The sequence below is a fragment of the Nerophis lumbriciformis genome, linkage group LG09 (genome assembly GCF_033978685.3).
Source record: "Nerophis lumbriciformis linkage group LG09, RoL_Nlum_v2.1, whole genome shotgun sequence".
In the NCBI taxonomy this organism is placed as follows: domain Eukaryota; kingdom Metazoa; phylum Chordata; class Actinopteri; order Syngnathiformes; family Syngnathidae; genus Nerophis; species Nerophis lumbriciformis.
In genome coordinates, this window is record NC_084556.2 from 23,077,501 (window position 1) to 23,105,091 (window position 27,591).

The 27,591-nt window shown below is 41.1% G+C and overlaps 1 protein-coding gene across 3 annotated transcripts in view; it reads right to left on the reverse strand.

The window, feature by feature from the left end:
* scn4bb (sodium channel, voltage-gated, type IV, beta b) overlaps window positions 1–19,227 on the reverse strand; it is a 32,307-nt gene extending 13,080 nt beyond the window's left edge. The window contains exons 1-4 of one of the 3 annotated variants that reach the window (XM_061962183.2): window positions 19,005–19,227; window positions 18,706–18,803; window positions 8,833–8,996; window positions 8,541–8,760 (exon numbers count right to left, since the gene is read on the reverse strand). In XM_061962183.2, the coding sequence (XP_061818167.1) occupies window positions 8,541–8,760; window positions 8,833–8,996; window positions 18,706–18,796 (475 nt within the window). In that variant the 5' untranslated portion in view covers window positions 18,797–18,803; window positions 19,005–19,227. Of the gene's footprint in view, window positions 1–8,540; window positions 8,761–8,832; window positions 8,997–13,102; window positions 13,168–18,705; window positions 18,912–19,004 lie in introns of those variants that run through there. The other 2 variants (XM_061962182.2, XM_061962184.1) reach the window with 2 other exon arrangements.
* Window positions 19,228–27,591: the final 8,364 nt, after the last annotated feature.

Sequence of the window (27,591 nt, forward strand, 5' to 3'; positions counted from 1 at the left end):
CATTTTCCACAGCATGACATTTAGACACCTGAGCGCCTACCAAAATTTGAATGGATCGATCCTTCAAAAAATCTTTGACCCAATTAAAGATGTTCCCCGAAATACCCATAGCATCTAACTTAATCATCAGACCGTCTCTCCAAAGCATACCATATGCTTTCTCCACATCAAAGAATACTGCACATACGGATTCTTTATTCACCTGAGCTCTTCTAACATCATCTTTTAGACACGCAATTGGATCCATAGTTTGTCTGCCTTTTCGATATCCGCTTTGATATGGTGCAAAGATACCCCTACTTTCTAATTTGTACAGAAGTCTCTCATTGACCAAACGGTCCATAATCTTACAAATGTTTGATGTCAGGGATATCGGTCTATAACTTCCTGGCATCTTTTCCTGGTTTATATATATGAACCATGAGTGCTTCTTTCCAGCTCCTGGGCAAATATCTTATATCCCATACCTTATTAATTAGATACAAAAGCTTTTTGAGGCACCCATTGCTCAGATGTTTCATCATGCTATATGTTACTTCATCAATTCCAGAGGCAGTTTGTTTTGTCTTGTTCAGTGAATTTTTCAATTCCTCTAGCGTAAAAGGAGCATTCTCGGGTCCTTCAAAATCTGATTTTATGCAAAATGCTTTGTTATTTTCCAATTAAATTTTCCGTCGACCTTGTTTTTTTTGCTCATTCAAATTCTTAGAACTGTGAACTTTAACAAAAGTTCACCCTTCTCTTTATCATTTACTGCAGTCACTCTTCCATCACTGAGAACAGGAAGGGCCCGATTTCTTCTATCCCCACCCATCTTTTTAACCACACCCCATACTTGTGTAGTATTAATTTTGCTCCCCATAGAATCACAATATCCTTTCCAATATTTCCTTTTAGCAAGTCTTATCTTTCTTCGGACCACAGCCTGAGCTTGCTTATACTGAATCAGATGCTGAAAATGATGTGTCCTTTTAAACTATTTAAATTCCTTGGTCCTACTTTAATAGCTACCTTGCAGGCCTCATTCCACCTTTACTTCCCTTACTCTTTGGGATAGCTTCTGCAGCAGCTAGCATAATACCCTGCTTTAGTTTACAATCACGATCTGCTATTGTGACTTCATTGTCAAGATCAATTTCTTTAAATGACTTTTCACTAACTTCTGCAAACTTTCCTGAGTTTGCTTTTCCAAATACCCATCTTCCTCTCCCACTTTCCCCAATTTCAGGCACAATGATATGTAACTTACACCAAACTGGATAATGGCCAATTCCAACGGTCCTCTCTTTTTCCACTGACCAATCACAGCTTGCTGCAATACTACTTGACACCAAAGTAAGATCAAGCAATGACTCTTTACCTGAATTACATTAATCCTTGAAGGACTACCATCATTTAAACAAACAAGACACTTCTCATTCATCAACTCCTCAATCGTAATTTCATTGGTATCTATTCGATCACTCCCCCATATCCCACTATGACTTTTAAAGTCTCCACACCATAATACAGCTCCACCTTTCCCCTCTATTTCCTCCAGTTTGTTTATCTCCAACTTTTTACAAGGATTATAGTAATTCATGATGACAAACGCTCTACCTATCCATATTCTAGTCACAATATACTCCTGCTCCTCCCCCAAACCCACAACACAGTACAACGTATCTTGTTTTATAAACGTCACACATCCTCCACCAGTTACCTACACCCTATCACATCTAACAGATACATATCCATTAATAACAAAGTCAAGAGACAACTTCAACCATGATTCCTGAATACATATAATGTCAGGTTTTTTCAACTCTACTATAAATAAACTGTTTGAATTCTTGACTATTTGCAATCAAATCCTAGCATACCAATGAAGAATGAGCATGAGTACTATTATTATTTAGTAGCTTGCAACACATCATTGATCCCCTACCATCTTAAGCCTATCATATCCAAGTGGTGCTCTGATGCCTTTACCCCAACCCGTATTCTTTCAGTTTTGGACTTCTCAACATACTTCTCTCCAAACTTTCTTTTTTCACCTTAACAGGGTAATCAATTTTCTGCCTTTCCATTGTTTTAACTGCCTCCACATATGACACTTTAGTCTTCACTTTTATTTGCTGCATCTCCAATTCTCTTTTCTTTGCTTCACATTTCCAATAGGCGGCACTGTGGTCCCCTCCACAATTACAACACATTGGTTTGATTCCCTCGCCACACTTGCCATACTTATGCTGCCCACTACAGAGCGCACATCTTACCTGACCTTTACAAAACTTTGCAATGTGCCCAAACTCCTGGCATCGATAGAATCTCATAGGTTTAGGAATAAACTATCTCACATCATATTTCAAAAGACCAAAAAACATCTCTCGGGGAATTTCCTTTGCCTCGAACTCAACCATTACGATTTCTGTTTCAAATTTCTCAGCTCCTCTCATCATTTTATGAACAGTTTTAACAGTAGTATTTTTCCTTCCAATCTGTTCCACAAGTTCCTCCATTTTGACCTTCACAGGGATCCCAGTTACAATGCCTCTGTTAACATTTTGCCTTTTCTCAACAACTTTCACCACTTTGTCCACCTTAACTTTTTCCACATTTGTCAACACTTTAGCCTTTTCCACCTGCTGCAAATAATGAAAACCAATAGGCAAATTTCCATCAGTCAGAACTTTCACACATTTAACCTCCCCAATTTAATCCTTTATAATCCTAGTCAGTCTCAGGGGATCTACCTTTTTCACCCCTAATTCTCCCTGAAAACGAACAATTACCATTAACTTCTCTCCATCATCCTCACTATTAGTTGTATCATTGCAACTGTCTTCCTTCTTTCGCTTACTCGTTTTCTTTTCCCCCCACACATACCCACCCTTCCTCTTTATCTTCAATAACGTCTATTACATTCCCTCCACCTTCAACGTTAGTCTCATGGTGCATTTGCAAACAGCTAAAATTATGTATAAAGCAAACTATAATCTGCTACCCAAGAATGTACAACAATTCTTCTCAACAAAAGAGGAGAAATACAACAGAGGAAAATCTAATATAAAACATTTGTATGCTCGTACAACACTTAAAACCTTTAGTATATTAGTATGTGGATTGAAATTATGGAACGGATTAACCAGAGAAATCAAACAAAGCACCAATATGATTCAGTTTAAGAGACTGTTCAAACTACAAGTGTTCACAAAGTACACAGAACAATAATTATAATGAACATATTGAACCCTTTATTTTCTCCTTTTTTTGTTTTTTTGTTATTGAGATGAAGATTATATATGTATTTAATATTTGTTTGCTTATTATGGTATATTATTTATTTATTATTTATTTCTTCACTGTACTATTACAGAGAACAAGGAAATTGGATAAAATTGCTATGGTATGAAAAGGGGTAGGATTAAATAAGATCTGCTTCTTCCTACTCCTTTTTGGACGTGCTGTAATGAAACAACTGAAATTGTGTGATGCATTACATTGTATCGTATGCATGTTCGAAATAAACTGAAACTGAACTGAACTAAAAAATGTATTCAATTGAATAGACTGCAAACACAAGATACTTAACGTTCGAACTGGTAAACGTTATTTTTTGTCAATATTAGCTCATTTGGAATTTGATGCCTGCAACATGTTTTAAAAAAGCTGGCACAAGTGGCAAAAAAGACTGAGAAAGTTGAGGAATGCTCATCAAACCCTTATTTGGAACATCCCACAGGTGAACAGGATAATTAGGTACAGGTGGGGGCCATGATTGGGTATGTAAGCAGCTTCCATGAAATGTGGGCAAATTGACGAACAGTTTAAGGATATTTCTCAACGAGCTGTTGCAAGGAATTTAAGGATTTCACCATCTACGGTCCGTAATATCATAAAAAGGTTCAGAGAATCTGGAGAAATCCCTGCACGTAAGCAGCAAGGCCAAAAACCAACATTGAATGACCAATGACATCAGTGTGTAAAAAATGTCACCACATGGGCTCAGGAACACTTTAGAAAACCACTGTCAGTAACTACAGTTTGTCGCTACATCTGTAAGTGCAAGTTAAAACTCCACTATGCAAAGCAAAAGCCTATTATCAACAACATGGCCTTTACATTCAAACACCTCCATGAGGGTATTATATACATGATGTAAGTATACCTGTATATGTAATGTAGTAACGGGCACATTTATAATAACTTTTAATATTTACGTATTTTGATAATTTTAAGCATACGTGGCGCATTAATTTAAAAAACGATGTTAGCTTTTTATTTTCCATCACTGATTTCTGCTTACTGCAGACTTCATGAGAGCCAAAAAACATAAAACATCACTTACTGTACAGATTCAGCTGTCATTAGGATACAGACTGCTGGGATGTTCATATATTGTCATTGAGGTGAAGAATCACTCATAATCCTTGCGAAGAAAAGTCGTTCCAGGTACTAAATGGCTTTCAAAGTATTACATCTGGGTCGCATAGTTTTGCAGTGGTCGTTTCCCCAAGATGCAGAATGACGTCAGGAACCATTGTGCAAGTAAAAAGGTGAGTTATTCCAATAACAAAGGCAAAAATATAAAAAGGAAAACGTGCGGATGGCACGAGAAGCTATGACAAAGCTTAACAATAAGACTAGCAAACAAGGGAGCAAGAAACTACTAATTCTAAACTCACATAAAAATAAATACCAACATAAGTGTTGCGTGTTGCGACCAAGACTGCCAGGCAGAATGTGGTGCGAGGCAGGAATAAATAGCTCTCTGATTAGTGACCAGCAGCAGGTGAGCGTCCCGACCACTAATCAGATGCAGGTGAAGAAAATCAGCACCCATGGCAACTATGAAAACAAACGAGGGTGTTGAAACAGAAATAAACAACAACTAAGGAAATACCAAACTAAACAAAACATGACCCAGGCAACGGATCACGACACGAAGTGTACCAACTTGTCGGATTACCGACCCAGACGTCTCATGTGCAGGTGAGATGCATGATTTATGATCTACAATAAAATTACAGGGAGCAAAGAAGCGAGAAAACAGCAGACCACTCGATGATGTAAACATAGGGAAACTATAAATAGTTTGTCTGCGTTAGTGCTTATAAAAAAAAAATATCACTAAGACTTTGTAATATTCGAGTCACAAAATGTAACTGGAGTATTGTTGGTGCTTTTTGAATAGTTATTTATCGGATTTTATGGGCGGAATAGTGGAGTTCTCACTAGCTCCGCTGTAAGCTGACTTTTATTTACGTTCATTTAATATTTAGAATGCATTAATAAAAAAAATCCATCCGTCTTGATGTCTTTCATAATGATTGTGAACGATAGGCAAAATTCCCAAAAAGTGCTGTACCCCTTTAAAGGCTCTGAAATTTCTTCAATTACTTTTTTATGGCTTTCATATCTATTTGGTGATCTATGGGTCTTTTAAGTTTTCTGGCGCCTGGGAGAAGAGGCCCGCTGTCACAATACTTTAGTATAAAATTCATGATACATAGTACAGTCAAACTATTTTAATTATATTTATTTACACAAACAATTGCAGGAACATACAAAAAATAGTGAATAGTGTGTAATGTAATATGTTGATAAAATATTTTGTAAGTGTTTTTGCTAGAAGTGTCTAGAATGAACTCTTTTACTTCCGATACAAGACCGATTTTGAAGCAATGAATATTGGCCTATACGGATATTAATCCGATACAATATCAGCACGTATCATAGTTCATACAGAACTTGTGTTACTTTGTAGTGTAGAATGTTATAAAATGTTTGATTAAGGGAAATTACTTGGAGAACAATGGTAGGTATAAAAACACTGACTTTATGACAGATTTGCTCTAGAAATAGATTGATCATTTGTGTTTTTTGGCGACATAATACATTAATTTAAGCTAATGACGCAAGTTGAATGATGTTGACACGTTTGTTACTGAATACTTTATAATACGCCTTGAGCCTTGGAGACTTTGTATCTGTAAATAATATGCAACTATAATTATTTGATACTTGCTTACATTGACAAATGCTCTGTTCTGGAATATTGTTTGATTATGGACACGTATTTAGTATATCTACATGTAGGACCAGCGGTGGGTAGTAACGCGCCACATTTACTCTGTTACATCTACTTGAGTAACTTTTGGGATAAATTGTACTTCTAAGAGTTTTAATGCAACATACTTTTACTTTTATTTGAGTATATTTATAAAGAAGAAACGCTACTTTTACTCCTCTCCATTTATCTACATTCAGCTCGCTACTCGCTACTGATTTTTATCGATCTGTTAATGCACGCTTTGTTTGTTTGTTTTGGTTTGTCAGACAGACCTTCAAAGTAGGATCTATCGCATGCCTGCGTTTCACCAATCGCATGCAGTCACTGGTGACGTTTGACTCCGTTTCACCAATAAAACAGAGCCAGGCGGTCACATGATTAACAAGCTTAAGCTTACATGAACTCAACAAAGCACATCGCGTTAAGTAACGTTAATAGATTTGGCTGTCACCGTAGGCTGATGTTAGCTTCCCTGCTATGAATCACTGTCAAATGTACATCGTGTGCGGACATTTATTAACGCACTGCAGCCTCATAGACACACACACACACACACGCACACGCATGCATAGAAACACCAATCAGTGTGTTCCCAGGTGCAGCCCACACCTATCAGTTTATGGTTTGCGTAAAGGCTAACTTTTTATTTTCCTTTGTAATCTCTGCCTACTGAGCCTATGGTGCTGTTAAGTTATTGTGGCTCAATTTGCCTTAATTTTTTTTATGTCAATGTATTATTATTTAATATATATTATTGTTTGCTCTTGAACGCATCATAATTATGCCCTCAACTCCCCCCAAAATGGATTAACTCGCTGGAATAAAAAAAAGACAATATAACATACATCCATAAACGCGGATGCATATGAAAAAGTGCAATATATTTATCTGTACAGTAACCTATTTATTTATTTATTTATATCTGCACCTTATTGCTTTTTTATCCTACACTACCATGAACTAATGCAACGAAATTTCATTCTTATCTGTACTGTAAAGTTCAAATTTGAATGACAATAAAAAGGAAGTCCAAGTCTAAGTCTAAGTCTAAGTATTAGTTGCTTAAGAGATATTCCTGGCTCTGAATTTGCTCATTGCTATTTTTATGTTTTTGTGCATTATTTGTTGCCGTCGTCATTAAACGAACAGGTTACTCATCAGTTACTCAGTACTTGAGTAGTTTTTTCACAACATACTTTTTACTTTTACTCAATTAAATATTTGGGTGACTACTCCTTACATTTACTTGAGTAATAAATTTCTAAAGTAACAGTACTCGTACTTGAGTATAATTTCTGGCTACTCTACCCACCTCTGCGTAGGACACGTATTAAGTATATCTAGTATATCTGTGTTCTTAACTTTTGTGTAGCTGCTAGTTCTTAGTAGCCCACGGTATATCCCACAATGTTTACCTTTTGTAAATGACTCGACTAAAATACAATAAAAGACCAACCTTGTGTGCTTAATGAAGGACATTTAGAAGTAATAGGCTGTCCAGCTTTGAATGAGTAAATCTGCTGCAGGACTGTTTGAATTGGAGTTTATATTAGAGATTTTCAATGCAAGCCGATATCTTTCGATACTTGTTTTTTTGCTGATCAGACCGGTATCTGATATAAATATAGGAGATGGTCACCCCTAATTTTTGTTTTGCTGGTTTATTGCAAGTACTTCAACTTTATAAACGTGGTAAATAAATAGAATGGACAATGAAGGTGTCACGGAGCATGCGCAGTGCCGCATGCCTTTTGCTGCGAGCACGGCCGGCGCCTCCACTGGCAGCACGCCAGGATACGCTCCTGCTCGCTCTGGCCGCATCGCTGCCACGCGCCGGCAAGGCTGCAGGCAAACAGCAATCAACGCACCTGGGACTGATGAAGGCGAGCAGTATAAAGACCAGCGGACCCGAAGATCCTGCGCCGGAACGTAGTCTCTGGCTTCCCTCCCGCGTACTTGATCTTTCTCTGTGTTTTCCCAGTTCCCGTATCTTATGTCCCTTGTGTTTCCCACAGTACTTCTCGTGTCTCCCGTGATTGACCTGTGTGCCTCGACTTCCCTCTGGACTCTGGACTGCCTCCCTCGATTCTCGACCGCTGCTTGGACACAGACCCTTTTGACGCCTCGCCCCCAACAACCTGCCTGTCTCACGGACACTCGAGTCTGCCTTTCCCCTTCGGGACTTCCGCCTCTCTCGCTCAACACTCCCGGTACCACACTCATTAATTTCTACACAAAGTCTCACACCATACACCCTTTTTGGATTTGTCACACTCCATTCCCTTAGTTAATTATATTATTGTTTGATATTATAATATATATATAGTGTGTGTATATAATAAATCAAAGAGCTAAAATACTGCCCCCTTGTGTCTGCGCCGTCTACTTCCCCCAGTAAACATAACAGAAGGTTGAATAAAATTACTACAGTATAGGCCAGATACTGTACTAGTGTGCCGACTATAAGCATTTCATTCGTACTCACACTCCTCCACCACAATGAGACTGAAGATGGCGCTGTGGTTCTTTTCCTTTTCTTTGCGGTTGCGTCCAAAACATGTGTACTGGCCTGCATCCTCGAAGGTGATGTTCCACAACAAGATGGAAATGTTGTTTTTCCCGTTCTTCCCCACAAACTCAAAACGCTCTTCGTACATCTTCACCTTCGGCACCACCCCTTCTGACTGTATCACGGCCTCGCACACCTGGCAACAAAGACGTAAGCCGCCAAGCTGTGGTGTTGTGAATCTGTCTAGCTAGCAGGATGAAAGTATTACCTTTTTCATGACACCATTGTGATCGAACTGCCAGTTGAAGTAAAGGTGCTCAATGCCGTAGCAGCTGGCATAGGTGCAGGGCAACAGGACCGTGCTGCCATTCACCGCCTGCAAGAAGGGAATCTTCCCGACGGACATTTCCAGGGCCTGAGCAGCCCTCACACCTGAGTTGGAAAAAAATGGAAGGATACTAATTGAGTCACACATTCAGCAATCTTGACTTTGGGACTTGATATAGTGGTACTCCGTCGCTCCTCTTTGACATCATCACTCTGTAAGTAAGTAAGTACATTTTATTTATAAAGCGCTTTTCACAGATAAAATCACAAAGCGCTGTACAAAACATAGGTGAAGTAAAACAACAATTCAATTTAAAACAACAGGGGCAACATCATAAAAAAGATACAAAGTGGATTAAAAATGATAAGTTAAAAGGTGCATTAACTAAAAGCTTTACTAAAAAGAGAAGTTTTCAAATGTTTCTTAAAAGTTTCAACACAGTCAAGATCACGGAGGGACTGGTGTGAATTGTTCCAGAGTCTGGGAGCTGTAGCCTGGAATGCCAGGTCTCCACAAGTTTTAAAACAAGTTTTTGGGATCTTTAGAAGACCCTGGCCTGGAGACCGCGGGCTGCGCCCTGAAGAGTAGGGGCATAGCAAATCAGTGATGTACTGAGGGGCCCCACCATGCAACGCACGGAATGTCAGGACTAAAATCTTAAACTCAATGCAGAATTTAACTGGAAGCCAATGAAGACTGGACAAAACGGGGTGATGTGGGCTGTTCTGGGTGCACCAGTCAAAAGTCTGGCAGCCGCATTTTGTACAGTCTCAAGTCTCTTTAGCGTTGACTTGTTGAAGAGAGTGAAAAGAGAATTGCAATAGCCAATGCGAGACGAAATGAACGCGTGAATGATCATATCGAAATCCAATTTTGACAACAAATTTCTCACTTTAGAAATATTTCTGAGATGATAAAATCAGTTTTTGGTCAGTTGACGACAGTGACCCCCCAAGGACATTGACTGATCGAACACAACCCCAAGGTTTCTGAGGCTGCTTTGACGTGCAACGGCCTTTAAAAGTGTCTTTTCAAAGCTGTTCCTGAAATCTGAACTGGTCAAAATTGCAGAGAATGAAAATAACAAAGCAGATAGTATTCTGTTTTGGAATATCTTAGTTTAGGCACATAAAAAGTCAAAACAACATTCTTACTGTATGCATCTGACATAATCATCAAACTGGCAAGTTGACAAGAAAAAATATTTATAAAGGGTCACAGGTGAGCCTATCAAGAGGCAATTGGACAATTTCCCTTCTGGGATTTCGCAGGCCTTTTTTTGTGATTGTTGCGGCCTAAAATGCCCGAAGTCACAGAAGCTTTTTCGGAAAGTTGTGGTACAAATTGCAATGCTTTGAGGCTTATTTTTTAATCATCTTGTAATATTATGAAGTTGTTATCAATGTTTAAGTGTTCCTTGTAACCTGAACCTCAAAAAGCACATGATTTACCGCACACACTTAAAAGTAGACACCGGAGGGCAGTGAAAGCACATATTCACAGCTCATTGTCAAATCAATGTGCTGTTATTCGTGTATGTTTTACAGTTGCAAATGTTTGTCGATCTTAAACATTTATTTACAGTGCATGTCACGGCGCGGGCTCAAACCCGACTTTCATCGGGTGCTTGTTCTGCACCTCTGCTGGCAGCATACCCGGACACGCCCGTGCTTAACGCCCACACAGCAGCGAAGCTGCAGACAATCATCAATCCTCGGACCTTGAACTAATCAAGACAGGCAGCATAAAGAACAGTGGACCCATGGAGCTGACGCCAGAACGTAGTTGCAGTAAGCATCCCGTCTCTGGCTTCCCTCCCGTGTACTTGCTATCTCCTTGTCTTCCTAGTTCCTGCGTCTGATGTCCTTTGTGTTCTCCACAGTGTCCTTCCTGTTTTCCCGTGTTCGAGTTGTGTGCCTCGACTTCCCTCTGGATTCTGGACTGCCTCCCTTCATCCTCGACCTCTGTTTGGACACGGACCTCGTCGCTTCTCTCCTGCCCCCGACCACCTGCCTGCCCACGGACTTCCTCTTTGCCTCTCCCCTCTGGACTGACGAAGGATTCACCCAACACGCACTCACAACAACCCTGGTAACATTTACATTATTAATTCTACACATCATCTGGCACCACACACTTAAAGTATCATACACCTCCCACTCACTCATCAAAGGTTTGAATAAACCTGTTAAACAGACCTTCCTCGTGGTGTCGTATCCTTCCCATGACAATCATAACAGTGCATCCGGAAGGTGTTCACAGCGCCTCACTTTTTATACATTTTGTTAATGTGTAAAAACTATTTTTATGGGGCAAATGAGAGACGACGAGAGATTGTCATCAGACTTCAACATCTACCTCTTTGCTAGGTCAACATTTTAAATGAAAAGCTGTTCTAAATGTCCTCACCCTGGATAAATAAAGGTTAAATAAACATATATATACATAATTTAATAAGTGAAGATGGTGGTGTTTTGCTAATTGTTTATATACCACATTACCCAAAAGGCTTAAGGCGGGAAGGACCACCGTTTGAGCAAAAAAAGACAATGTATTTTTACACATTGCTGTTCCTTGACAGTTGATATGGGCGTTTGAGCGCCGCTCAGAGACAAATTCCATTAGCCATAAGGGCACTGATTAGCCTAAATGTGCGGGAAAGTTGCAGGAAATCAACAAAGCTGCGAGGCCACGCATAATTCACCAGGATTGGTTGAATTTGCATGAATTGGTGCCATGGCGACATCGTAAAAACCAACCAGGGACTGAATCTAGAGCAGGGTTCACCAACCTTTTTGAAACCAAGAGCTACTTCTTGGGTACTGATTAATGCGAAGGGCTACCAGTTTGATACACACTTAAATAAATTGCCAGAAATAGCCAATTTGCTCAATTTACCTTAAACTCTATGTTATTATTATTAATTAATTATATGTATCTTTGTGGAAACACTGATCATATTAATGATTTCTCACAATAAATATATATAGAAACAGATAAATATCAATATGCAACACTTTATTTTTATATTTTCTCTAAGTGCACATTTTTCAAATGATCACTTCTAAGACAGTCTTGTGAAATCACAATATCCCATTTTAACTAGCTCGCCACTAACATTTTTTAACAAATCATGAATTACTTTGCACCATGTTTGTACAAAACAACTCTTGAAAAATACAAAAGTCAACTCTCAAATTTTTAAATAAATCATGTCACACTTTGAACTGGACACCAAATCTGTTATCTGTTTCTTTGTCAGTTAGTGAAGACCAAGTCTTTAAAATATTTTCTTGGATTTTCAAATTCTATTTGAGTTTTGTCTCTCTTAGAATTAAAAATGTCGAGCAAAGCGAGACCAGCTTGCTAGTAAATAAATAAAATTTAAAAAAATAGAGGCAGCTCACTGGTAAGTGCTGCTATTTGAGCTATTTTTAGAACAGGCCAGCGGGCTACTCATCATGGTCCTTACGGGCTACCCGCGGGCACCACGTTGGTAACCCCTGATCTAGTCTCCAATTAACCTGTTTTGAAAATTTAGGAGGAAGCCCACTCCAAGGTGCCTAAAGATTTGAAACCTCGACCTCCTAACTGTGGCGACCATGCTGACTATACTAGACCACAGCACAGCCGTAGCAATCATTGTATGGATGACAGTTAATAACTCATTTGTTAATAATTTATTATCAATGAATTAATTAGTTATTTATATGTATCTGTAATATAAAACTAAATATTTATCTGATATTAAAAGCATGATTTAAAATAATATGTTGCCTTTATTTTGTCTTTGAAAATATATCTTTATAAAATAAGTCTTGGTGGTGTCATATCTAGAGTCGCCTTGTATGGAAGGTATATATATATATATATATATATATATATATATATATATATATATATATATATATATATATATACATATTTTTTAAATGTGTACTTTTTCCACAACTAATAAATATATCAAATACAAAAATGCTCGTCGGCACAAGGAATTTGTTTAGCGTTCAGGCTAGTCACTAACAAATGATAGCTAACGTTGGCTATCTGAGTCACTATCATTAGCTAACAAGACACAAAGCTAATGCACATAGCACACGCGAGTGTAATTTCTAATATCAGAATAACTTGAACTACAACAGATTTCATTAAGATGTGCAGGTGTGCCTAAAAAATGTCAACAATTTATTTTAGCAGAAAACAAAGTTACCTCTGACCAAATATGTTCAGCAGAGCAAGTAGATTTGGACTTGATGTCATGTTCTGTTCCTCCTGGCCACAAGGGGTCATAGTTTCCACATGTAAGTCTTCAGCCAATAAGTAGCAACAGGAAGTGACATATTTGGAAGTTTATACATTACTATGTGTAAACAACAACTAGTTAAGCAACATTGCTATTTCTTCATCCAAGCCATCCTCTCGCTTCTAACCCTTTGAGAGGAAAGATAAGTACATTTTATTTTGGACATGAGATTTATATTTTATATTTGTGATTATTGTGTATACTGAAGCATTTTAACTAGTACATTTAATTACATTTATGAAACGTCATAGTTAAATTTGAGTGAGTGCTGAATATATGTGAAGTCATACATTGCTAAGCTTCGCTTCAGATCTTTTTGATTGGTAAATGGTTTTGTATTTTATTTAACAAACAGTTTCATATTGTGTGTAAGAGTAGTGAAGTGGAGTGAATTATATTTATATAGCGCTTTTCTCTAGTGACTCAAAGCACTTTTACATAGTGAAACCCATTATCTAAGTCAGTGTTTTTCAACCTCTTTTGAGGCAAGGCACATTTTTTTCATTAAAAAATCCAGAGGCACACAACCAGCAGAAAACGTTAAAAAATGAAACTCCACCAGGTCGTTGTGCCTTATTTTAAGATTGTTGGTGTTTTCCTGTGTGTAGTGCTTTAGTTCTTGTCTTGCGCTGTTATTTTGGTGGCCCTTCCTGTTTTGTTGGTGTTTTCCTGTAGCAGTTTCATGTCTTCCTTTGAGCGCTATTCCGCGCACCTGCTTTGTGTTAGCAAGCAAGGCTAATTATGTTGTTGCTATCCTTTGTGTGGACATTGTTGATTGTCATGTCATGTACGGATGTACTTTGTGGGTGCCGTAAGTTTTTGCTGTCGTCCAGCATTTTGTTTCTGTTTACTTTGTAGTTAGTTCAGTTTTACTTTTGTTTTGCATAGCCATTCCTTTTTCCTTTCCCTTTCATTCAATTTTGGTTTAAGCATTACATACCTTTTACCTGCACGCTGCCTCCCGCTGTGGTCTGCATATTGGGATCACAACAATCCATCCTTGTTTCACCCGACACATTACGACTTTTGCAAAGCAATTAACTACCAGCTGACACCTACTGACATGGAGTATTACGTGGTTACCCTGCTGACTTTTACACAACACAGACACTAAGCAACGGCACATTATTTGCAGATTATAACTATTGATTTGCAAAAAATGTTTTTTGGACCGATTAGGTGAAGTTGCATAATTTCCCACGGCACACCAGACAATATCTCACGTGTGCCGCGGTACAGTGGTTGAAAAACACTGATCTAAGTTACATTTTTAAACCAGTGTGGGTGGCACTGGGAGCAAGTGGATGAAGTGTCTTGCCCAAGGACACAATGGCTGTGACAAGGATGGCAGAAGCGGGGATTGAACCTAGAACCCTCAGGTTGCTGGCACGGTCGCTCTACCAATCGAGCTACACTGCCCCCAATTGTCCTATTGTTGTTTAAAAATCAGTCAATAGGAGGCAAATGCGCTGCTATGTCCAAAATGCATGCAATATGGGAAAGTTTAAAACAGAAAATGTACCTTTTGACTTTACCAATGTTCTTCTGGCATCCCACTCATGTATTTGAACAACTCCTGGAAAATATGGAATCACCAGACTTGGAAGATGTTATTCAGTTGTTTAATTTTGTAGAAAAAAATCAGATGACACAAAAATATAGCCATTTAAAATTACAACTTTCTGGATTTAAGAAACACTAAAATAAATTAAAACAACTATTTGTGGTAATCAGTAGAAGTTTACATTTTTGATCAAGCACAGTGAAAACATTATGGAATCACTCAAATCTGAGTGAAAATGCGGACTCACCCTGTAAATTTTCATTTCCAAAGATAACACCTGCATCAGATTAAATATGTTCATTAGTTTGCTTTTAAAAAGGAGTACTCACACCTTGGAGAGCTGTTGCACCAGGTGGATGACATGAATCATGGCTCCAACACCAGATATGTCAATTGAAAGGAGAGGATTATCAAACATCTTCAAGAAGATAAATTATCACGCAATGTTATAAAAAATGTTGATTGTGTACAGTTAGCTGTGTCTAAAACTTGTACTAAGTACAAACCTGGTAAAGTTGTATAAGGCAAGCATACTGGTAGACCAAGTAAAACATCAAAGTGTCAAGTGTCAGAAAATGCACGGCAAAACAATTGAAGAACAAATGGGATGAAACTAGGGTCACGGTCTGTGACCGAACAGTAAGAAAGGAAGGAAATTGAATTGGAATACAGAAAAGCTAAACAAAAGCCGTCATTAACACCCAACAGAAAAAAACAAGGTTCCAATGGGCTAAAGAAAAGCAATCGTGGGCTATGACGACTGGATTAATTTCATGGTCAGTGATGAATCATGAATCTGCATTTGGCAAAATGATGATGCTGGAACTTTTGTTTGGTGCCATTCCAGTGAGATTTATGAAGACGACTGCCTGAAGAAAAATGCAAATGTCCACAGTCATTGGTGATATGCAGCTGCATGTCAGGTAATGGCACTGAGGAGATGGCTGTCATTACATCTTAAACAAATGCAGAAATTGACATTGACATTTCGGACACTTTTCTTATTCCATCAATCAAAATGATGTTTAGGGATGATGACATAATTTTACAAGATGATAATGCATCTTGCATAAGAGAAAAAAACTGTAAAAGGTTTATTTGAAGAAAGATCAATGTCATGGCCTGCAAATAGTTTGAAGAAAATGACGAGACTCCAACCTGCAAAGCTGATCTGACAACAGCAATCAGATACATTTGGAGCACGATTGATCAAGAGTACAGTTTGTGACTCGTTAAGTCCATGCAGGCTGTTTTTAAATCAAGGCGTGGTGCAACAAAGTACTAGTTATGCATTAGAGTGTTCTTTTATTTGTATGGTTTTTCATGATTTCATAATGTTTTCCTCAGAATTGATTGATTCCATAAATGCTTGATCTAATAATTGAACCTTTACTGACCACAACAAATACAATTCTTGATTTATTTTAGTGTTTCTTAAAACCAGAAAGTTGCCATTTGAAATTACTATATTTTTTTGTTTGTCATGTTTTTTATCTGTTTCCTTTTCTAGCCCTCAGGTGATTCCATGTTATTTTCCAGGGGTTGTATACCTCTCTCAGACCTGGCGCCACTGGTGGCGCTTACTTCCTCGTAGCATGCTAACTATGGAGAGCCAAATAGGACACAATTAATTGAATCAATACATATTAGAGATGCGCGGTTTGCGGGCACAACCGCGGAGTCCGCGGATTATCCGCGGAGTCCGCGGATTATCCGCGGATCGGGCGGATGAAATTAAAATAAATTTGATTTTATCCGCGGGTCGGGTCGGGCGGTTGAAATAAAAAAAAAAAAGATTTTAAATAGATTCAGGCGGGTGGCAGTTAAACCAATTCGGAAATATATATACATAGTTAAATGTTACCCACATACGAAAAACGAGCAGGCACCTGCAGTATATGCCACAACAGAAGAAAAAAGAAAGAAGAGATGGACACTTTTACGGAGCGGAGAAGGGACGCCTCGCCGGGGTCCGCGAGAAGGGCCCGACGCACGTCCAGGGTCACCACCGCGCCCACCGCACCGACACCCCGCCTCGTCCGCCTTCGCCGCGGCCGGCGTCACGCGCAGCAGGTAAGCAGCTTACCTGCCCGCCACCCCCGTGGCCGGGGGCTCGTAACAGGGGTCACTCCGCGCGCTCCGCCCGCGCAGCTTACCTGCCCGCCACCCCTGTTGCCGGGGGCGCGTAACAGGGGTCACTCCGCGCGCAGTGCGCTCACGAAAGGGGTGGGGCTCACCCTGGTTGATATAGACAGCAGGACGGTGGCCATGGAAGTCGGAACCCGCTAAGGAGTGTGTAACAACCCACCTGCCGAATCAACTAGCCCTGAAAATGGATGGCGCTGGAGCGTCGGGCCCATACCCGGCCGTCGCCGGCAGCGAGACGCGCTTGGAGGTGCGCTCAGCGCGGCTCCCATATGATTGCGCACTGGTGTGCGTCTGGGCCGTGACAGCGTGGCACGCGAATGTCTGTGCTGCATTGGATCAGTCTCCTTTCTTTAACAGGCAAAAGCTTTATAACCTCACTAATGCCTTGCATCGTCTATATTAGATATATAACAACGGGCGGGTGCGGGCGGATGCGGTTCTGATTAAATGTTAGATCGGGTGGATGGCGGATGGTTGACGACTTTCTGATGCGGTTGCGGATGAAATAATTGCCTATCCGCGCATCTCTAATACATATACAAATAATGACTTAAGTGTGCCTTTAATTGATTAAATTATAAAATGAATAATTTATAATAAAATTTAATTATTTCAATGATGATATGATTACATCAATAATTTATTCAATTAAATTATAGACACATTTAATAACACATGCATGTGTTTAAATGAAATTATTATTAATGAATGACACATTTGAATCATTATTTAAAATGCTTTTACGTATTTAATTTGTGCCATTTGGCCCTCTAACTTCCAGTTTCATCATACTTCTGATGTGTTTGGACGTTGCAGCGTGTTAGGCCACCGTCGGTCACCGTAATTAACATCTAGCAAGCGTACTCATGATTAACATTCACATTACCAATTGACAAGATATGTGTTAATATTGCCAGTTCATACATCATACGTATAAAAGTGCACCTTCATGTTTGGTCTGGGTATGCAGGTGCCTATTTGCCTTCTCTTGTGTTTAATACTTTCATGCGGTGTTTATTGTGTAAACTGCTGACAAAGCTTTGTGCTGAACTACCAGGTGCAGATGACGCAGGCAGAATTTGGCTTCATAACACATGCTAAAACACTAAAATATTCTTCTGTTTTTTTTGCACCGCTGTTTATGCTCCTCTTCCCCACCCTGTCACAGTTTGCAAGTGTTTTGCAGTTTTTCTAATAAGGTGAAGCTCAACATGCAGCCTAAGCATCACTGCTGCAAAATAGGGAGAGTGACGTGAAGGTTAGTATAGAGACCACTGCGGGACGCAGTGGCGGAGGTCACATGTGAGACTGTTATTGATTCATTCACATCGCACTCTCGCTATCGCACGCTCTGCTCTAGCATGGTGCATGGTGAGTTTGCAAAAATAGTAACAGTGAGAGAGGCGAGGGACTGGCATCCCTCCTCTGCCCATACTGCTGGGCTTTTACAAGCACAATCAAATCAGGCCGGTAAAGTTTAAAACTGAATTTCATATGCACACTCAATCTCTGTTTAATAATGTCATTAATAAGTGTACCCAGAAGTAACTCACTTAAAACAAACAAGAGCATAACATGCATATTCTTGTAAGAGGCTGTGCCTAAACTTTGTTTTACTGTAAAAGTTACATATCTGGTAAAAAAAAACAAAAAACACTGCTCATAAGTAAAAAGTGCAAAGGTCAAACAATTGGATGTTGGGTTAGAAAAGTCACTGCGTCATCCTGATTTTGCAAAGATACAAAAAACATGATTTAAAAAAAACAAAAACATGAATAAATAAAAGAAGAGCCATTACCAAGTAAGATGGTGACGATCAGGTTGACGGCTGTCTGCGGAAGGCCCATCTTCAGGGCATGGACCCCGATCCAATGGACCTCCATAGCCATGGAATATCTGCTGCCAAACAACGACAAGATCCAGGTCTGACTTGGGTTGACTGTTTAAATGATATCCTTAATCCCTGTGCAGCCAATAATTAGTTTCCTGCGTTAAATCGATAAGCTGTAGAAGGTTAGAAAGAAGACACAAAATGATGAAAAAGTTGCGTTATTAATGTCCGTACATGCGAGAAAACTGGTTGTAAGTTATAGTTACCTGCTTGAGTGTCAGCCAGCGTTCTCTTTCCTGAAGTCCCCCCGTGGCACAGTGGATCAGCGGCCACTTCTCACCGCACTGCACAGTCAGAGTTCATTCAAGGAGAATCCGCTTGCCTGCACTCTCGCTGCAGCGACTGCCACATTGCAGGAGCAGCCGGCTTACAGATACAATTAGAGAGGCGAGGCAGCCAGACGAAGGAAACGCTGCCGCTGGAGCCCCCCTCTCCCACTCCCCCGCAGAGGAGATGACTCCTCCTCCTATATTCGCCCCTCAGGCTATCTAACAACTTTTGCTTCTGTCCTCTATGCTGGCTTCATGCCACCTCTCTGCCTCATCCCTTAGCTTCCATCCACTCCCTCCCCCCATCGCCTTTGCTGACTCGGGGTGGGTATGCAGGCACTTTTGTCAGAGTGTTTGTGATGAGCAGAGAAAAGTTCTGCAGTGCAGGTTGGGCTTGTGTAATGCAGCCCCAGGGTCGAACTGGGCCACATAGTGAGCGTTCATAAACATGCATTCTTTGACTAATGCGCCACATCTGAGCTTGCTTAGCTCAGTTATTAGCGAACCAAATGACAAAGCCACAAACGTTATTATTGTTCAGATCCAAACCATAACATACTTGCCACAGCCCCACTTATTGATGGATGTCTTATCTGCAGAGAAGAAGGCCCCTGTGATCCGTGTCAGCTCCTGCTCGTGCATTGTGATATGATTGATGCAATCATTTTTTACAACACGTTTTTTGTTAAAAAAAAAAACCCACAAAGTGTTCAGTGAGTGCAGAAGCAGACTAATGCAATATTCACAGATGGGTGGCTTAGCGCACATTAGCCATACTTCATTAGTTATTGTCAGTTGACAGGTGTTGCATTTTTAACCCTTAGTGAGAGAGCCTTTGCTGTAAAATACCTAAAGGTTGGTGACTACCCAGGAAATACCAGAGGTGGGACCAAGTCATTGCTTTGCAAGTCACAAGTAAGTCTCAAGTCTTTACCCTCAAGTCTCGAGTCAAGTCCCGAGTCAAGACAGGGCAAGTCCGAGTCAAGTCCAAAGTCAAGACTGGAAAGTCTCAAGTCAAGTCCCAAGTCCTGCATTTTGAGTTTCGAGTCCTTTCAAGTCATTTAACCACAGACTAATATATTTACACAGATTGTGTATGCTTTTAAAACGCTGTATTTATTTATTAAAACAAGTGCATTTGTAATTGCAGGGAAAAAGATAGTGCTGACATTGCACTTCAAAATAGCACTATTAACCAGTAATTTTAAACATGTAACTCATTCCTTTACAGAATAAACACATTTGAAAAAAACAAGTGCAACTGTACTTATTTGCACAAAAGTGTTAACATTGTATTTCCATGGCATATTGCATTGTAACTAGTTCCACAGCAGTTTCTATCCTGTTCTTACCTTATCTCATTGATCTCATCTCATACTGTATGTGTGTTTATGTGTGCGTACACATGAAAAACATAACAAATATATGAACATAACAATGAACAGAGTTGTACTTTTTAGATGTCAGGACCCTATGCAATATGTACACATATTCTTAATATAGTATACATTTTAACTGACCTTTATTTGACTATGTTTGTCTTTTTGTAGGTGGCTAAAATACGCGGTGCTGCTGACTGCCGTCTAACGTTACGTTACTGTGTGTGATACATTGACTAACGTAATGTTACTGTGTGTGATACATTGACTAACGTAATGTTACTGTGTGTGATACATTGACTAACGTTACGTTACTGTGTGTGATACATTGACTAACGTAACGTTATGTATAGGTACCTCATGAAACCCTGCTTAAAAAAAAAAATCACTTGACAAAAAGTATGAATAAGGTAGCAAACTGCAGTGGACGCAACAGATTGCCGTGTTTGCAATGACGTTATAACCATAGACATCTTATAAGTAGACGCAGCATTGGTTGCTGTGACGTGAGCAATTTGCCCGCCATCTTGAAGTGCTGATGAGGAGCCGGCGAGCAGCCTAAACTGACAGTTGAAAGGTAGAAAACAAAGATGGTGTTTAGCGTTTTCCTGCTCAAATGAGCGGACTGTTGAAAATAGGAATCGGGGGATTACTTTTCACAAGTAAGATTTAACATTAACGTACTATTGGTTGTATTTTATGAAAATAATATTACCACAGAGTTGAGAAGGATCAAAGATCTTCAATATTTGTATGTGAAAATCACAAAGAAATCTTCTGGGGGAGGATGACGCCCCTACAGGGGTTTGGTTTACAAACTTTCAGCCCCACCTAAAACAAAATTCACCAGCCACTACTGATTATGATGCATTCTCATTTTAGGCAAAGTATAAGACAATACTTTCTTAACAGTATAATTGTAACCAGGAATCAGTCTTCAAGTAACAATATTCAAATACTAACATTGTTGGGTTAAACAGAATTTGGTTTTATTCTGAATCCAGTGAAACAGATTCGTGGTTTTAGCTGATATGAAGACTTTCAGGTGTTTATATATGTTTAAGTATTTGGCAGACGCTTTTATCCAAAGCGACTTACATAAAATAATACATATAAAACAATCACTGCAAACATTATCATTTAAGGGAAGAATGTAATAGAAAATATCAATACAAAGTGTCAAGACAGAATAAACTCTCTGCTGCTGAAGCAACAGAGATACAGTCTATAGGTCTCTAAGATATATAGATATCTAATGTATTCATTCATTGTTTATGTAGGATACACGCATATGTATATATAACCTAATCATATTGTTTCTTCAACTTAAAAATAGCTTACCGTTTTTTTCCCCCTTCTCTGGGATTATATTCCCAGTTTTGATCTCGGACGTCTGGTCACTTATAGCGTATAAGAATATTATATTACTGTTAAGCAAACTATGAATAATAAAACACGCCAAAACATGTGTCTGTTACACACGTATGACAAAAAAGCGCGTGAAAATCAGTGGTATTCAGTGAGGTAAAATGAATTAAATGCGCTGACAGTTCATTGCTCCTGCCAAATGAATTGCACTGAGTGGAGCGGATCACCACTCCAAGATGGCGGCCCCGCGCCTCGTCTGCGCCAGTAGGCAGTAGCGCTCTATGCTGCGTCTACTTATAAGATGTCTATGGTTATAACGTTAGCAGTGAGTTTGCAGCCTCACTGATTTAACTACACAGCAAATAAAAGTCACGTTACTTAGCCAATAAACGTTATCTTACATTCAAAACTTACCCTTCTTTGTGCAACTTCAAATGTCGAACGAAGTTGGAAGTTGTTGCGTCTCCGTCTGTAATATTCGAACTGCGTGATTTGCATACGGCAATTCGTTTTTTGTTGACCAAGTCGTAGTTTTTATACCCGAACGAAACCAACTTTAACATAATTGTTTATCACTGGCACGTTGTTGGACCAACGCTTGTTCATTGGTTGTCCTGCAATTTGATTGGATGAATGCTGTGTGATGAAAACAACGTAGTTCTAATTTGATTGGCTGTTGTACTGACAGCACACCAGCTGACAGGAATAACACGCTGATAGACAGACGAAGAAAATGAAAAATACGGAGCGCTCCCAAATAACTTTTTAAGCTTTGGATTTTGGGGAAAGTGGCAAGTCATGTCAAGTCATGTCAAGTCAAAAGGCTCAAGTCCAAGTGAAGTCACAAGTCATTGATGTTAAAGTCTAAGTCGAGTTGCAAGTCTCTTTACATTTTGTCAAGTCGAGTCTAAAGTCATCAAATTCATGACTCGAGTCTGACTCGAGGCCAAGTCATGTGACTCGAGTCCACACCTCTGGGAAATACACTTCATTATATAGTGGCACTGGGCATGGGCCGGTGTCCGGTTTTATGGTATAGCCTGCCTTGTCTTAAAAAGTTACAGTTTCAAAACCACTACAACTTAAAAGTTAAGTACCACTGATAGTCACACACACACTAGGTGTGGTGAAATTACTCTCTGCATTTGACCCATCCCCTTGTTCCACCCCCTGGGAGATGAGGGGAGCAGTGAGGAGCAGCGGTGGCCGCGCTCGGGAATCATTTTGGTGATTTAACCCCTAATTCCAACCCTTGATGCTGAGTGTCAATCAGGGAGGTAATGGGTCCCATTTCTATAGTCTTTGGTATAACTCAGCAGGGGTTTGAACTCATGACCTACCGATCTCAGGGCAGACACTCTAACCTTACCGTCTGTATGGTGTAAGCCAGTGGTTCTCAAACTTTTTTGATCAAGTACCATCCATCCATCTTCTTCATCCAGGTCTGGTGACAGGGGCAGCAGCCCAAGCAGAAAAGCCCAGACTTCCCCAATTCGTCCAGCTCTTCCCGGGGGTCCCGAGGAGTTCCCAGGCCAGCTGGGAGATATAGACTACATTTACACTGCAGGCCAACGTGACCCAAATCAGATTTTTTTTAAATCAGATTTTTTTCCAGCTGACTGTTTACACTGCAAGTAAAATGTAATTTTTATCAGACAATAGTGTAAACGTGAATGTGGCCCCAATGTGGCCTCGACGTCACTGCACAGTGCGATAAAGTGAAAACAAACGAAGTTGACCGGGAGGAAGTCGCTACTACTACAACAAAAAAAATAAAAGTCGCAAATAGATTTAGATTTCAAATTGTTACGTGAAAATAAATTAAAGTAATACAAAGTATGAATGGATGTATATAGTGTAATATATTTGGGATGGATGTAATCTTTTTATGGCTGTTAAGTCGAGGAGACAGGAACATCAGCTTTATTTTTCAACTCACATGTAAGCAAATGCGCCACAGTGTTAATTCCGGTCCTTCAACAATCACAATTTCTTCGGAATCCATTCATCCATCCATTTCCTACCGCTTGTCCCTTTTGGGGTCGCGGGGGGTGCTGGAGCCTATCTCAGCTGCATTCGGGCGGAAGGCGGGGTACACCCTGGACAAATCGCCACCTCATCACATGGCCAACACAGATAGACAGACAACATTCACACTCACATTCACACACTAGGGCCAATTTAGTGTTGCCAATCAACCTATCCCCAGGTGCATGTTTTTGGAGGTGGGAGGAAGCCGGAGTACCCGGAGGGAACCCACGCAGTCACGGGGAGAACATGCAAACTCCACACAGAAAGATCCCGAGCCCGGGATTGAACCCAGGACTACTCAGGACCTTCGTATTGTGAGGCACATGCACTAACTCCTGTGCCACTGTGCTGCCAAAATATATATTTATATTTTACATATAGCCTATTATTTGTGCACTATTGATACGTGATGCACAGGAAATTCAGTCATCTTAAATCATGGGTGTCAAACTCTGGCCCGCGAGCCAAAATTGTCCCGCCGTGTAATTTCACTTGGCCCCTGAGGCGATATCAAATTAACACTAGAGCTGGCCCACAGATTATATACAGCGGCGGTGCCGCGGTAACACCGCATTCACCGCTAATTCTCATACTTGCCAACCCTCCCGGGAGACTCCCAAATTTCAGTGCCCCTCCCAAAAATCGTCACGTCCGCTTTTCATCCAGTCCAATGAGTGCTAGCCCAGTCACGTAATATGTGCGGCTTCTGCACGCACACACAAGTGGATGCAACGCATACTTGATTAACAGCGATACAGGTTACACTGAGGGTGGCCGTATAAACAACTTTAACACTGTTAGAAATATACACACACTGTGAATCCACACCAAACAAGAATGACAAACACATTTCGGGAGAACATCCGCACCGTAACACAACATAAACACAACAGAACAAATACAGAGGGTTTGTTGGTAGCGGGGGGTGCATTTTGTAGCGTCCCGGAAGAGTAGTGCTGAAAAGGGTTCTGGGTATTTGTTCTGTTGTGTTTATGAACGGTAACACTGTGTTTGTATATAAGAAAATAAAACACTGTATTTTAATCATGTGATTATTTGGCTTACCGCTGAAAGGAGGCCTAGTGGTACATGTACAACAGTTTGAGAATCACTGGTGTAAGAGATCTCAAGATGAGAGATGAAAGTGGCGAGTCCCTTGAACTTTCCCTTTTCCCTTTAAAATGACTAAATCGGTTATTTGGTAATGCTTTGTCTGCCGTAAAAATACAGACACCCAAGATGGCGGAATAAGCTTTCTTGCAGACATGGCAGCTCCAGCTCGTGGTGCCCAAGACGAGACTTAAAACCAGGGGAGACAGGGCCTTCTCTGTGGTCGGCCCTAAGCTCTGGAACACTCTGCCCCTCCATGCTCGAACTGCTCCCACAGTGGAGTGTTTTAAGTCTCGTCTTAAGACCCACTTTTATTCTCTGGCTTTTAACACTACGTGAGTTGTGTGGTCCTCTGTTGTCCTCTGTGTTTTTAAAATTTTGATTTCTATTTACTGTTTTAATTGGTTTTACCCTTTAAAATTGTTTTTAATCATATTTATTTTATATTGTAACGTCCCGGAAGAGTTGGTGTTGCAAGGGATTGTGGGTATTGGTTCTGTTGTGTTTATGTTGTGTTGCGGTGCGGATGTTCTCCAGAAATGTGTTTGTCGTTCTTGTTTGGTGTGGATTCACAGTGTGGTGCATGTTTGTGAATGTTGATGTTGTTTTATAGGGCCACCCTCAGTGTGATAGGTATGGCTGTTGACTAAGTATGCTTTGCGTTCACTTGTGTGTGTGTGTTTTTGAAATTGACGTGATCATTAAAAGTACAAATGATCGCACATTGCGTCAGCAATTCTTGACTTCTTCAAGGAAAGACATTTGTCAAACCCATCCAACGCTACATTGGTGTCAGAAGTGGGATGGCTTTCTCAAAGAAGCTTGAAGATCTTATCAAGTGCTGGGAGAATGCACTTCCGGATGAAGACCACCTGCCTCGTCACCAGGAAGAGGAAAGGAACAAGCGCCGCCCTGGTGGATTGGAGGCTCAACTACCTCATCAACAAGTAAATGAGAGGAACCTGCGCCGCCCTAGTGGACGGGAGGATCATCCATTTGGAGGAAGAATGGAAGCTCAAAATGATGGGATAAGATTGGAAGTCCAGCCAGATGGAAGAAGTGCGCCTCGTGTGGGAAGGAGTGCCTGCCGAAGAAGTGCCTCTCCTGCGGTGATGTTGGACACAAATTCCCTGCGAGATGACTACAGGCCAAGCATCGCCACACCAAAGCTTCCTCACTATAGTGGAGAAGGCTCTATTGAATCCTTCCTTCTCCAGGTCCAGCTAGCAGCACGTTTGAATGGCTGGTCTGATGTGGCAACCGCAGGGCATGTGGCGCTGTCCCTGGAAGGCCCAGCCCTACAGTGTTTGGTCGATTTACAAGAGGAGAAATTGGCTGATTGGGGGGCCATGCGTGAGGCTCTTCAACGACGTTACGGGCGACCAATCCATGCAGACGAAGCACGAGAGCAGCTGTACAAGCGGCGACGCCTTTTGGGAGAAAGTCTCGGAGCTTATGCTGCCGACCTTCGCTGTCTGGTGCGAAGGGGCCACCCAGCGTTTCCAGAAGTATTACAGGAAGAGCTCACCGTGCAAGCCTTTGTCCGTGGTCTACAGCCTGAACGACTTCGGGAACATCTCAGACTGTTTGCTAAACACTCTCTCTCTGCCGCATTGACTGAAGCCGAACGTGTGGAGCACGTTCTGTGTCCAGATGGCCGCCGTGATGTTCCGCGAGTCCGCCAGGCTGGATGGGACGGGACAGAACGAGAGGGAGCCGACCAAGTGACTGCAACGCCACGGCCACGCTCCTCCCGGAGAAGGCAGACCGAAGTGAACTGTTACCGCTGCGGTGTCCCTGGCCACATTGCAAGACACTGTCCAGCCCCTGCCCCCATTGATGTTGCCGCTGAGGCGTCGTCAAACTAGAGAGGGGTGTCAGTGTCGGGGAACTGACACCCGGGATGGTTTCCACTGTACCCGAATGTGATGCACAGCGCCTGGGCCGCCTGGGCAGGGCCCGGGGGCTATACCTGGAATGTGAGCTTGATGGAACAGTCTGCAGAGCCCTGGTTGACACGGGGTCCACTATCTCCATCATCCGGCCGGGTGTCCTTCCCCACTTGCAACACAGCTTGCCATCAGGCTGGACTAACACCAACGCCCGAATTACAACCGTCACAGGGAGCAAGGCTGCCATGCTGGGCAAAGGGACAGTGTGCATTAAGGTGGCGGGTCAAGAGAGACGACATCCATTCTGGCTGGCCAACATTCAAGACCCCTGTATTGTTGGGCTTGACCTGTTGGAGATGTGGAGAGCTGTGGTCGATGTGCCTAGGGCCATGCTTCATCTTGGTGAGAAAACAGTTTCCCTCCAGGGTACTGAGGAGCCAGGCGCCTGCAGAGTGACAGCGCCCACAGAGCCATCCGCGGCTACAGCCTTCATGGTGGACCAGAAGTCTCACCCTAACCCTTCTACTAATAGGCCGCCTACTATAGAGACCCAGCAGGCTATTGCAGAACTGTTTGAGCGAAGCAGTCAAGGCCTGGATACCACCCAGCAGGAGCGACTGAAAAGCTTACTGAATGCCTTCCAAGACATTTTTGCAGCGAAAGATGAAGACTGCATGCACACCAGTCTCGTACTCCACGACATCGACACAGGAGACGCACGACCAATCCGGCTACACCCACGGC